Raw genomic sequence first — 13675 nt, forward strand, 5'->3', positions numbered from 1 at the left:
GATGGTCAGGTTCTCTGCTTATTCAAAAAGGTCTCTATGGATCCAACTAAGAACCGTTACAAGGCATTAATTGCCTGGGAAGCACTGTTAAAAGTAAAACCAGGACGTGGTCCGGAGTCAGCCAATATGAAAGCGGTGGATGACACTATGCAAGTGCTTGATGAGCGAGGTACCTGCTAGCACACGTTTATGGATGTCTCCGCGGATTTCAATATGATTAACCTCAGAGTCCTACTTTCTATTCTCTACTATGGCTGAGCAGAGATAGACGCAAGACTGAAGTAGTAACAAAAGGATCTTTATTATCAGTATACAAGTTGGGTAAAAGCCTATAGCTTCTAAGGGTTGAGCTACAATCAATACGTGTTTTCCTAAGCAAAACAATGCACAGGTGAATTAACGTAAAATGAGTTTTCTTTCAAGGTGTTTTAAACCTTCAGTGTTCCAGCTTTCAACAAAGTTCTTCAACCTAAACTAGTAAGTCCTTGTCTTATCTATATGCTATTAAGTAAAGTTTCACAGAGAAGGCCAACAGAAAGTTCCAACACCTATGCATTATGAGTCTTTAGCCTCCAGGCAACCCCTATATTAAAACGCAATTGTCCAAAGGTGTGGCCAAGACAAAAGCCACAACCTACCAAAGGTCCATCCCTATTCTAAGACAACAAAATATATGCATAATCTTGTCTGACTGTTCTTGCAACAGTTACTCACTTTCTGGTCTCCCATCTCAGGCCTCGCTGCTTTGACCTTGTATCGCAAGTCCTCTCCCAGGATTTCAGACCTGGATTCCATGCTATTCTCAGCACTTTGGGTTTCACGGGATTCACAACGTCTTTGGCACATACCTCACCTTTTGCCAAGATTCAAAATAGGTCTTTCTGAGAACCTGACTTTCACAAAATTCACAACAGGTCCCTCCGGTACCTTGGCTTTTGCCGGATTCACATCAGGCCTCCTCCTGGATATTAGCTTCGTCAGGATTCCCATAAGGTGCCTCTTGACTATGGCTTTCACAGGATTCACAACTGCAGAGATGTGTTTTTCTCACGTGAGTCATCAGGGTCCCTGCCAGGCAGCAGATATGGCACCATCCAGCCACAGATGAGGTTTTTTCTTTTGATCCCCTTTTGATCCCTGGAGTTGCTAGCAAATGTGACCTGAGGCTTAGCCTGCTAGTACGTCAAGGTAGGGCAAGTGACTTTCCCCTGCTTACTTGCCCTTTCAGGGTTTCCAGGCCTGGTCCATTTACAGTACTTGTTTTTGATCCTTTGCCACGCCTTCCAGATTCTCCTACACATATCAGTCCCCTTCTTGGTTTGGATTCCTAATATCTCTCCATTTATCAAGGGAGCACAAGCAGACAGGTCTTTCTCCTATTGGATTCTCTTCCTTTCTACCTTTGTTCTGCCTTTTGTATAGTTACTAGGGTGAGGCAGTGTTCCAGTACACTGATAAGTTAATACCTATTGCTGTTTGGCTACTCAAGCCTGGTTGGTTATTACCTGGGGAGCCTCTAATTGCTCTCATCATTAAATTGTTAGCTTGGGTCCGGTAATGTTTAATTGCTTAATAGTTCTGATTATCCGCAATGAGGGTCTGCAAGGTTTTTAAATCCTTCTTGATGCGTGGCGCCATCTTCGAATTGTGAAGTGCGGTTCCCCAGCGTTCCATATTCATTCCGTGGAACAATAGTCGCTGCAGCGCAAGGGTCACCTACCTCCTTCCTCTTACTCTCTGTCAGGTAAGCACTGGATACTTTTCCTCGTTGTGTCTCGAGCACCGGGAGTTCGCACAAGTCATTATTCCTTACATTTTTGACAACTGCACTGGTTACAGAGTAGCAGTGACCCTCAGCAAAGCTTCTTGGGAACTTTAGTGCTCTAAGCTTTGACCCATTATCATGACTTTTAAGGGGATTCTACTATGTCTCTGAGCGGATAGCGAGCCAGCGGGATCCCTCCTTGACCACCATTTGGGAGGCATAGCGGGTAGCGGCAGAACCAGCCCAGTCCCTGGTGACTCAGTTCCCCCACATATAAGAATGTGAGTCCACGGATCTATGTCACTTTCCCGAAGGCTTCTTTTGACTGAAGCCTGGTTTCCTGTGCCCGGCCTCAACACTGTGGGAAAACAACATTTGTGTGCGTGCTCACCCAACCCAATTCTGGGACAGTCCTGCAAACACTGTTATCTCCCTCACCTGAATCCACCCACCCACACCCCTCACACTGGCCCAGTGTTCTGCAGTACTCCTAGTTGGCCCTCTCTATTCCCATCTGTCACCTCGAGCCGGCACCACTTCCAAGTCCCTCTGTGTGCACGCGCAATAAACACATAATTTCCGGCATCCTGGATAAGTACCATGACTGTAGATGGGCTACTCCAGGTCCAGCTCTCCCAGACAGTTTTTGAATTCTACAGGCTTCATTCCTATCTCCCATCTCAACTGAGCTTGTGAGAGATGTAGGTGTTGCCAGCTATCAGTACGCTGACCACATGTGGGTTTAACTTAAAATGTCATCTATGGTCGATATCCACACCCTCATAGACTGCCTGGGTGCTATTGAAAACTATACATCTCTTCACTCACTTAAAATACATATGCAACAAAATATACTTTATCCTTCTTTCATCTTCCACTTACAATGCAATACTGGCTTTCTTTCCTCACAGGGTATCTCCACTACCCTAGTTTTCATTTCCCATTCCCTTGGGTTCCCTTTGGTGATTTAGGATTCCTCAATGAACATTAAAGTGTATATTACAAAACTCGCTCATCGCTGCTACTTTCATCTCACCCTCAATAGGCAAATTAAAGCGTTCATCCTCATTTTCACTGTTCTTCAATTATATCATACTTTACTATGCATCCGATCCTGACCATCCTGTTATGGATCAAGTATACGGTTTGCTGCTTGGCCTACAAAGCACTCAGAGGCCAACCCATGTTTGACTAACAAGTTAAAATGTGCTTGTGGCTCTCGTCATTTATTCAGTTAGGAGGTCCTCAAATGTAGGATTCCCCATTTAAGAGGTCCTATTTAGGTCAATGATCCCTAGCCGCAGCTACCGCTCTGGCACTCTCTTCCTCCCAAAATCCTTCCCTAAATATCTTGCTGTGACTGAGAGCACTCACTCCATACAGAAAGGGACAGGATTCACTTGAATTCAAAGAGTGTATTCTATATTTTCAGGGTATTTTCTCAGAAATTCTGGTTGCAGTAGTATATGGGTCGCCTCAAGGAGCATTTGGGCCACTAGTCCAAACCATCTTTTTTCTACTTCCTCTATACACCCAGAGATAATCATTCAGTTTCTCTTCTCCTTGGTCCTATAAGGAAAACACTGAACAGTGGCTCATATACCCTGAACCTTTTTTTTGACTGGCTCCCATACAACTACTCTAGAATCTAATTTGCCGGTCTTGTGGTTCCCCTGGTATCCCATTGTATTCTGGTTTCTCTTTTTTGCTTCCTGGTGGTTGGCTTCTCTTTGCCGGTGCACAGCATGTTTCACCCTCTGTTTGCCCGGAAGTCCTTCAGCGGCCCCAGCTCCTCTGGTGGTGTCAGAGCATCTCCAAGGACAGGTTAATGTTTCCCCTTACTGCGTGGCAATTTGCGACAGTAAGAGACAGCATGCCGAGAGAAGCTGGAGCAATCTTCTGGTCCTCACGACATGTCTTGCTAAGTAGACATGTGGTTTTGTTCTGCCCAATTACTGCAGACTGCATTGCAGCATCCCTGGTGATGGGAGCCCGAACCTCTGGTGCTACAGAGCAGTGAGCTCGCTTCTGATACAGTCTCTGGCTGTTTCCTCCGAGTGTCAGATCATGCATTGGGTGTAAAATTACACTTGCCTTCAGAAAGTCTACAAAGGTTCCCCTTTTCAGGTAGCTCTTTCCAGACTCCTGAACAGCTATAACTTTGAACTTTAAGTTGTTTTTCTTTTATTGTATTTATATTCCTTAAAGTCTTTAATTGTTTTATCCTTCCTAGTATAAATCCTTGTTTGCTCTTATTAACATTTTACTTTTGTCATTTCTCCAACATGCCCACACACCGTCTTGTGACACAGGTGCTGTGTAATTGTTTTAAGAAATATATTAGGAATGATTAAATGGGTTTAAAAAAGAAATTGAGAACCCGGTACACAAGTGATAACATATTTGTTGAAACATTTCTTTAACTTAGTTTTGTAATATCAGAAGATAAATATTTTGCTATGTGGAACTATTTTGCCAACATACACAGAAAAACACACACATTTTATCATTAGGTTTTTTAGCTAGTATATGGAAAAGAGGCAACAGAAAACTGCAAACAAGGGCTATACTTTCAATAACCATCTTAGAGTGGACCAATTAGCATATATTTGTCTGAATATCTTATCAGAAAGGTTTATAGGGTTTGAATGATAAAATAAGAAACAGAAACATTACGCATTGGCAACAAGTTGGAGATTTTCAACTTTGGTCACCAGAACACAACAATCAGATTTCTTAAGCACTTCTTGAAAGCGTACTGTTTTGTGATTACGTATTACCTTTTCACTATAATTTCATGTATAACACAATTGTTACAGCTTTAAATTGCTCAATAGATACAAAAATATATAATATTCACTTACCTGAATAATGTAGAAAACTATACTGATTACCCACTTTACTTTGGCTAATTGAGCTGTTCGGGATTTCACTGTGAAAAGAATACACATATGTGACACATTATTCATGCACAATTTAGAATTTCTCGCATGCACTGTGATATATTTTTTAATCAAAAGTTACAAGTATGGTCAATTCTTAAGTCTGAGTACAGGCATACTGTGTCGTTATAATTAAAAACAGTAGGTGGCTATGCAATCCTGATCAAACAATCGTTGATTCACATCAGTCCGTAATCCAGACATGGGGCTTCATTACGAGGAATGCGGGGGAGGGATAACGGCGCCGGAAGAGCTTCCGGCCTCGTTATCCCTCTACCGCCCATTCACGAGGTCTACTGGCGGGTGACGCTAAGGACGTCTGGTAAAACCAGGCATCTTTAGCGGGACCGCTAGCACACCAGGATGCTAACAATGGGCCTGCCATTAACGGGCCCTATGGGGGCTCAATGGGAATGGGGATTTACCGGGTCCAGGTTCCTGGAATGGGGAAATACCAGGCCTGCCAATGTCGGAATGGCCCGGTGTTTCCCCATTCCAGGAACCTGGACCCAGTACCCGGGATGGGGGTAGCCATGCCGCCAGGCCCATGGTCTTTAGTAACAATTGACATTTTCTTGAGTCCTTGTTAGTCTCTGTAGAATGCATTTATTGTTGTGGCTCATATTCTGAAACTTAATGTCAAGCAAAATCCAAGTTTTGATACCATTTATTGGACTAACAAAATATTATGCAAAGATTGTAGTTTCATAAGCTTTTGCAGTCCCAGAGACGTTTTAATGATATGGTGGTCAGAAGACACATGGGCAACAAAAGAAAATGCCCACAGATTTCGACATCACCTTGACATGGAAAAAAGGCAAGGGATTCTCCATCGGATGCAAGAAAAAAGTATGCCAGGAATTCAGTCTTGCATTGCCACTTTATCTAAAGGGCCATACAATGGAAACCAAATAGACACATGTTCAAACACTAGGAGGCAGTTTTCCTCACTGAGAAGTAGCATTTCAATCAAGTGTTTTGAACGTACGGATTGTATCCAAACATTTAAAAACAGACAGGGTAATTCATAGAATTTCGCAGAAAAGTGTCGCAAGCGGCTGGCGCAGAGTGTCCGCGTGCGATTGTCTGCGCCAGGCACGTGCGCTAAAACCGATTTCCGCGCACAGCGTATTCATGGATTTTAGGCTCCCAAACCAGCCGTGGCGCAGAGTATCGCAGCGACCCTGCAGCAGCGCCAGTAACGCCCCCAAGAACGCCCTTGCGCAAGGAAAAGCCATCAAAATCGTAAAATCATCGCAAAGGGCTGTGCTAACCCTGGACCAGTTTACAGGGCTGTCAAACAAGGAACGCAAAGCGGGTAACGTGCATATCAGGGGTACGTGGGAATTATCACACGCGATTTGGCTGGGTACGTGTATTACAGGGGTACACGGGAAGTTTTACACGCGATTCGGCTGGGTACGTGTATTACAGGGGTGCGCGGGAATTCTCACATGCGATTTGGCCAGGTACGTGTATTACAGGGGTGCGTGGGAATTATCACACGCGATTTGGCTTGGTACGTGTATTACAGGGGTGCGTGGGAAGTTACACACGCGATTAGGCTGGGTGGGTCCTCACAGGTGTTCCCTGTACACCCTCCACAGCCCCTGCAGGCAGCCCACAAAACAGGGGACTACCCTGCACACCTGCTCATGTCCCCCTGCACCCCCACCCCCCAGTGCAGGGGCAGCCTCCACCAGGACCCACCCATGTCTCCCACCACCCCCACCCCCCAGCAGTGCAGGGGCACCCTCCACCAGGCCCCCACTCATGTCTCCCACCACCACCACCCCCCAGCATCCAGGGGCACCCTCCACCAGGCCCCCACTCATGTCTCCCACCACCCCCAGCCACCAGGGGCACCCTCCACCAGGCCCCCACTCATGTCTCCCACCACCCCCACCCCCCAGCAGTGCAGGGGCAGCCTCCACCAGGCCCCCACTCATGTCTACCACCACCCCACCCCCCAGCCACCAGGAGCACCCTCCACCAGGCCCCCACTCATGTCTCCACCCACCCCCACCCCCCAGCCACCAGGGGCAACCTCCACCAGGCCCCCACTCATGTCTCCCAACACCCCCACCCCCCAGCAGTGCAGGGGCAGCCTCCACCAGGCCCCCACTCATGTCTACCACCACCCCCACCCCCCAGCCACCAGGGGCACCCTCCACCAGGCCCCCACTCATGTCTCCCACCACCCCCCCCCAGCAGTGCAGGGGCAGCCTCCACCAGGCCCCCACCCATGTCTCCCACCACCCCCCAGCAGTGCAGGGGCAGCCTCCACCAGGCCCCCACTCATGTCTCCCACCACCCCCCCCCCCAGCAGTGCAGGGGCAGCCTCCACCAGGCCCCCACCCATGTCTCCCACCACCCCCCAGCCACCAGGGGCACCCTCCACCAGGCCCCCTCTCATGTCTCCCACCACCCCCACCCCCCAGCAGTGCAGGGGCAGCCTCCACCAGGCCCCCACTCATGTCTCCCACCACCCCTACCCCCCAGCAGTGCAGGGGCAGCCTCCACCAGGCCCCCACTCATGTCTACCACCGCCCCCACCTCCCAGCCACCAGGGGCACCCTCCACCAGGCCCCCACTCATGTCTCCCACCGCCCCCACCCCCCAGCAGTGCAGGGGCACCCTCCACCAGGCCCCCACTCATGTCTCCCACCACCCTCACCCCCCAGCAGTGCAGGGGCACCCTCCACCAGGCCCCCACTCATGTCTACCACCACCCCCACCCCCCAGCCACCAGGGGCACCCTCCACCAGGCCCCCACTCATGTCTCCCACCACCCCCACCCCCCAGCAGTGCAGGGGCACCCTCCACCAGGCCCCCACTCATGTCTCCCACCACCCCCACCCCCCAGCAGTGCAGGGGCACCCTCCACCAGGCCCCCACTCATGTCTCCCACCACCCCACCCCCCAGCAGTGCAGGGGCAGCCTCCACCAGGCCCCCACTCATGTCTACCACCACCCCCACCCCCAGCCACCAGGGGCACCCTCCACCAGGCCCCCACCCATGTCTCCCACCACCCCCACCCCCCAGCAGTGCAGGGGCACCCTCCACCAGGCCCCCACTCATGTCTACCACCACTCCCACCCCCCAGCCACCAGGGGCAGCTTCCACCAGGCCCCCACTCATGTCTCCCACCACCCCCACCCCCCAGCCACCAGGGGCACCCTCCACCAGGCCCCCACTCATGTCTCCCACCACCCCCACCCCCCAGCAGTGCAGGGGCAGCCTCCACCAGGCCCCCACTCATGTCTCCACCCACCCCCACCCCCCAGCCACCAGGGGCAACCTCCACCAGGCCCCCACTCATGTCTCCACCCACCCCCACCCCCCAGCCACCAGGGGCAACCTCCACCAGGCCCCCACTCATGTCTACCACCACCCCCACCCCCCAGCCACCAGGGGCACCCTCCACCAGGCCCCCACTCATGTCTCCCACCACCCCCCCCAGCAGTGCAGGGGCAGCCTCCACCAGGCCCCCACCCATGTCTCCCACCACCCCCCAGCAGTGCAGGGGCAGCCTCCACCAGGCCCCCACTCATGTCTACCACCACCCCCACCCCCCAGCCACCATGGGCAGCCTCCACCAGGCCCCCACTCATGTCTCCCACCACCCCCACCCCCCAGCCACCAGGGGCACCCTCCACCAGGCCCCCTCTCATGTCTCCCACCACCCCCACCCCCCAGCCACCAGGGGCACCCTCCACCAGGCCCCCTCTCATGTCTCCCACCACCCCCACCCCCCAGCAGTGCAGGGGCAGCCTCCACCAGGCCCCCACTCATGTCTCCCACCACCCCTACCCCCCAGCAGTGCAGGGGCAGCCTCCACCAGGCCCCCACTCATGTCTACCACCGCCCCCACCTCCCAGCCACCAGGGGCACCCTCCACCAGGCCCCCACTCATGTCTCCCACCGCCCCCACCCCCCAGCAGTGCAGGGGCACCCTCCACCAGGCCCCCACTCATGTCTCCCACCACCCTCACCCCCCAGCAGTGCAGGGGCACCCTCCACCAGGCCCCCACTCATGTCTACCACCACCCCCACCCCCCAGCCACCAGGGGCACCCTCCACCAGGCCCCCACTCATGTCTCCCACCACCCCCACCCCCCAGCAGTGCAGGGGCACCCTCCACCAGGCCCCCACTCATGTCTCCCACCACCCCCACCCCCCAGCAGTGCAGGGGCACCCTCCACCAGGCCCCCACTCATGTCTCCCACCACCCCACCCCCCAGCAGTGCAGGGGCAGCCTCCACCAGGCCCCCACTCATGTCTACCACCACCCCCACCCCCAGCCACCAGGGGCACCCTCCACCAGGCCCCCACCCATGTCTCCCACCACCCCCACCCCCCAGCAGTGCAGGGGCACCCTCCACCAGGCCCCCACTCATGTCTACCACCACCCCCACCCCCCAGCCACCAGGGGCAGCTTCCACCAGGCCCCCACTCATGTCTCCCACCACCCCCACCCCCCAGCCACCAGGGGCACCCTCCACCAGGCCCCCACTCATGTCTCCCACCACCCCCACCCCCCAGCAGTGCAGGGGCAGCCTCCACCAGGCCCCCACTCATGTCTACCACCGCCCCCACCTCCCAGCCACCAGGGGCACCCTCCACCAGGCCCCCACTCATGTCTCCCACCGCCCCCACCCCCCAGCAGTGCAGGGACACCCTCCACCAGGCCCCCACTCATGTCTCCCACCACCCTCACCCCCCAGCAGTGCAGGGGCACCCTCCACCAGGCCCCCACTCATGTCTACCACCACCCCCACCCCCCAGCCACCAGGGGCACCCTCCACCAGGCCCCCACTCATGTCTCCCACCACCCCCACCCCCCAGCAGTGCAGGGGCACCCTCCACCAGGCCCCCACTCATGTCTCCCACCACCCCCACCCCCCAGCAGTGCAGGGGCACCCTCCACCAGGCCCCCACTCATGTCTCCCACCACCCCACCCCCCAGCAGTGCAGGGGCAGCCTCCACCAGGCCCCCACTCATGTCTACCACCACCCCCACCCCCAGCCACCAGGGGCACCCTCCACCAGGCCCCCACCCATGTCTCCCACCACCCCCACCCCCCAGCAGTGCAGGGGCACCCTCCACCAGGCCCCCACTCATGTCTACCACCACCCCCACCCCCCAGCCACCAGGGGCAGCTTCCACCAGGCCCCCACTCATGTCTCCCACCACCCCCACCCCCCAGCCACCAGGGGCACCCTCCACCAGGCCCCCACTCATGTCTCCCACCACCCCCACCCCCCAGCAGTGCAGGGGCAGCCTCCACCAGGCCCCCACTCATGTCTCCCACCACCCCCACCCCCCAGCAGTGCAGGGGCAGCCTCCACCAGGCCCCCACTCATGTCTACCACCACCCCCACCCCCAGCAGTGCAGGGGAAGCCTCCACCAGGCCCCCATTCATGTCTACCACCACCCCCACCCCCCAGCCACCAGGGGCACCCTCCACCAGGCCCCCACTCATGTCTCCCACCACCCCCACCCCCCAGCAGTGCAGGGGCAGCCTCCACCAGGCCCCCACTCATGTCTACCACCACCCCCACTCGCCAGCCACCAGGGGCACCCTCCACCAGGCCCCCACTCATGTCTCCCACCACCCCCACCCCCCAGCAGCGCAGGGGCACCCTCCACCAGGCCCCCACTCATGTCTACCACCACCCCCCAGCAGTGCAGGGGCACCCTCCACCAGGCCCCCACTTATGTCTACCACCACCCCCACCCCCCAGCCACCAGGGGCACCCTCCACCAGGCCCCCACTCATGTCTCCCACCACCCCCACCCCCAGCAGTGCAGGGGCACCCTCCACCAGGCCCCCACTCATGTCTCCCACCACCCCCACCCCCCAGCCACCAGGGGCACCCTCCACCAGGCCCCCACTCATGTCTCCCTCCACCCCCACTCCCCAGCAGTGCAGGGGCAGCCTCCACCAGGCCCCCACCCATGTCTCCCACCACCCCCACCCCCCAGCAGTGCAGGGGCACCCTCCACCAGGCCCCCACTCATGTCTACCACCACCCCCACCCCCCAGCAGTGCAGGGGCAGCCTCCACCAGGCCCCCACTCATGTCTACCACCACCCCCACCCCCCAGCCACCAGGGGCACCCTCCACCAGGCCCCCACCCATGTATCCCACCACCCCCACCCCCCAGCCACCAGGGGCACCCTCCACCAGGCCCCCACTCATGTCTCCCACCACCCCCACCCCCCAGCAGTGCAGGGGCAGCCTCCACCAGGCCCCCACTCATGTCTACCACCACCCCACCCCCCAGCCACCAGGGGCACCCTCCACCAGGCCCCCAATCATGTCTCTCACCACCCCCACCCCCCAGCAGTGCAGGGGCACCCTCCACCAGGCCCCCACTCATGTCTCCCACCACCCCCACCTCCCAGCAGTGCAGGGGCAGCCTCCACCAGGCCCCCACTCATGTCTACCACCACCCCCAGCCACCAGGGGCACCCTCCACCAGGCCCCCACTCATGTCTCCCACCACCCCCACCCCCCAGCAGTGCAGGGGCAGCCTCCACCAGGCCCCCACTCATGTCTCCCACCACCCCCACCCCCCAGCCACCAGGGGCACCCTCCACCAGGCCCCCACTCATGTCTCCCACCACCCCCACCCCCCAGCAGTGCAGGGGCAGCCTCCACCAGGCCCCCACTCATGTTTACCACCACCCCCACCCCCCAGCCACCAGGGGCACCCTCCACCAGGCCCCCACTCATGTCTCCCACCACCCCCACCCCCCAGCCACCAAGGGCGCCCTCCACCAGGCCCCCACTCATGTCTCCCACCACCCCCACCCCCCAGCAGTGCAGGGGCAGCCTCCACCAGGCCCCCACTCATGTCTACCACCACCCCCACCCCCCAGCCACCAGGGGCACCCTCCACCAGGCCCCCACTCATGTCTCCCACCACCCCCACCCCCCAGCAGTGCAGGGGCACCCTCCACCAGGCCCCCACCCAAGTATCCCACCACCCCCACCCCCCAGCCACCAGGGGCACCCTCCACTTGGCCCCCACTCATGTCTCCCACCACCCCCAGCCCCCAGGGGCACCCTCCACCAGGCCCCCACTCATGTCTACCACCACCCCCACCCCCCAGCCACCAGGGGCAGCCTCCACCAGGCCCCCACTCATGTCTCCCACCACCCCCACCCCCCAGGGGCACCCTCCACCAGGCCCCCACTCATGTCTCCCACCACCCCCACCCCCCAGCAGTGCAGGGGCATCCTCCACCAGGCCCCCACCCATGTCTCCCACCACCCCCACCCCCCAGCCACCAGGGGCACCCTCCACCAGGCCCCCACCCATGTCTCCCACCACCCCCACCCCCCAGCAGTGCAGGGGCACCCTCCACCAGGCCCCCACTCATGTCTCCCACCACCCCCACCCCCCAGCCACCAGGGGCACCCTCCACCAGGCCCCCACTCATGTCTACCACCACCCCCACCCCCCGCCACCAGGGGCAGCCTCCACCAGGCCCCCACTCATTTCCCCCTGCCCACAGGCCCCGACAATCCTCAAGCATGTGCCTCATGGCCAGCCACCACAGCCCAAAGACACAACCAAGTATTACATGTGCCCATGATACTACTCCAATGGAAACAATGTAAATCAACACATGTGTCTCACACACACACAATGGTTGCAAGGGAACCTGAAAACCCATATCATGACATGCATGAAAACAATGAGATGAAACCACACATTGAAGAATGAAAAAATCAAAATAATGTATTAAAAACAACAGCAATGGCTATCAAAATCAACCAAAATACACAAGTAAAATAATTAAAAAATCAAGCAGGCTGTCTCTTTTCAAAATGAAATCAATAAATGACAATACGAAAAAATATCTTCCAAAGTTCAAGTCCATGAAAAGTAAATGAAGGTAAAAAAGAAATAGAAAACCATTGCTCCATGGCAAAAAATATTCATAGTTAAAAAACATATCCAAATCCAAAGTCCAACTATATACAAAGTATTCAGGGTCCATCATCCCAAGAGAAGAAATGAAACCTACCAAAAAACCTATCTAAAATGGAACTATATACAAAAGGTGGAGCAGTGTCCGTCGACTCCAAAGAAAAATAAACTGCAAAGGAAACCTATCACTAAATAACTACATACAATGGCGGCGGGCCAGTCCAGCGGCTCACTTAGTGGTGTTCCGGGCCAGGGCATCATCGAACTCCTCGTCTATGTCCCGGAGGCGGTCCTGTTCCATGGCCCCGAGGGTCCGCAGGGACGCCGACATGTTCACCTCCAACTCCCTGCGGATCGCCTCGAGGCACTCGGCCCGCCTCAGGGCCCTCCGCATGGAGTTCTCCGCCCTGACCATTGTGAGCCGCGCCTCTTCTGCCTGCCGCCGCTCCGCATCTATGGCGTGGCCCAACCGCTGCCACACGGAAGACACTTCCCGTCCAGGGTCCTCCTGCCCTCCGGCCGATGCCTGCCCCTCCGATGTTGAAGGCCCCGAGCTATCGTGGCTCCCACCTACAGCCTCCTGCTGCTGCAGCTGCTGCTGTCCATGTGCCCTGTCCGATGGTGCCTGCACATCCTCCTCCAGCTGGGGTGCAGTCGTTGACGTGGCCACCCCTGCTGGACGTCCGACTCCCGACTGTGGCAGGGATCTGTTGTCCACCAGCCTGGCCGCACGGTCGGAGGCAGCTCCACAGGGCACCCAGGTGACACATGGGTGGGAAGATGGCATGGAGGACGACTGGGGCATAGGGTGTTCTGTGGAGAAGGGGGTCGGAACAAGGTCCAGGAAACGGAGGAATCCAGCCCTGGTGAGCTGTCCCAGTGGGTCAACGCGGTCAACGAGCCATGCAAGAAGACGTGCAGACTCATCATGAAAAGACTGCAGGTCAGCTCGCATGGCCCGTTGACGCAACGCCACCCCACCCTGGACAGGCACAACCTGGTGCAGGATAACCACATCC

The 13675-nt window shown here is 56.9% G+C and overlaps 1 protein-coding gene across 1 annotated transcript in view; it reads right to left on the minus strand.

The window, feature by feature from the left end:
• GET1 (guided entry of tail-anchored proteins factor 1) overlaps positions 1-13675 on the minus strand; it is a 687994-nt gene that overhangs the window by 496074 nt on the left and 178245 nt on the right. The window contains exon 3 of the mRNA XM_069636061.1: positions 4630-4697. Coding sequence (XP_069492162.1) covers positions 4630-4697 — 68 coding nt within the window. The remainder of the gene's footprint in view (positions 1-4629; positions 4698-13675) is intronic.

The sequence above is a fragment of the Ambystoma mexicanum genome, chromosome 7p (assembly GCF_040938575.1).
Source record: "Ambystoma mexicanum isolate Mex_15411 chromosome 7p, UKY_AmexF1_1, whole genome shotgun sequence".
Classification (NCBI taxonomy): Eukaryota; Metazoa; Chordata; class Amphibia; order Caudata; family Ambystomatidae; genus Ambystoma; species Ambystoma mexicanum.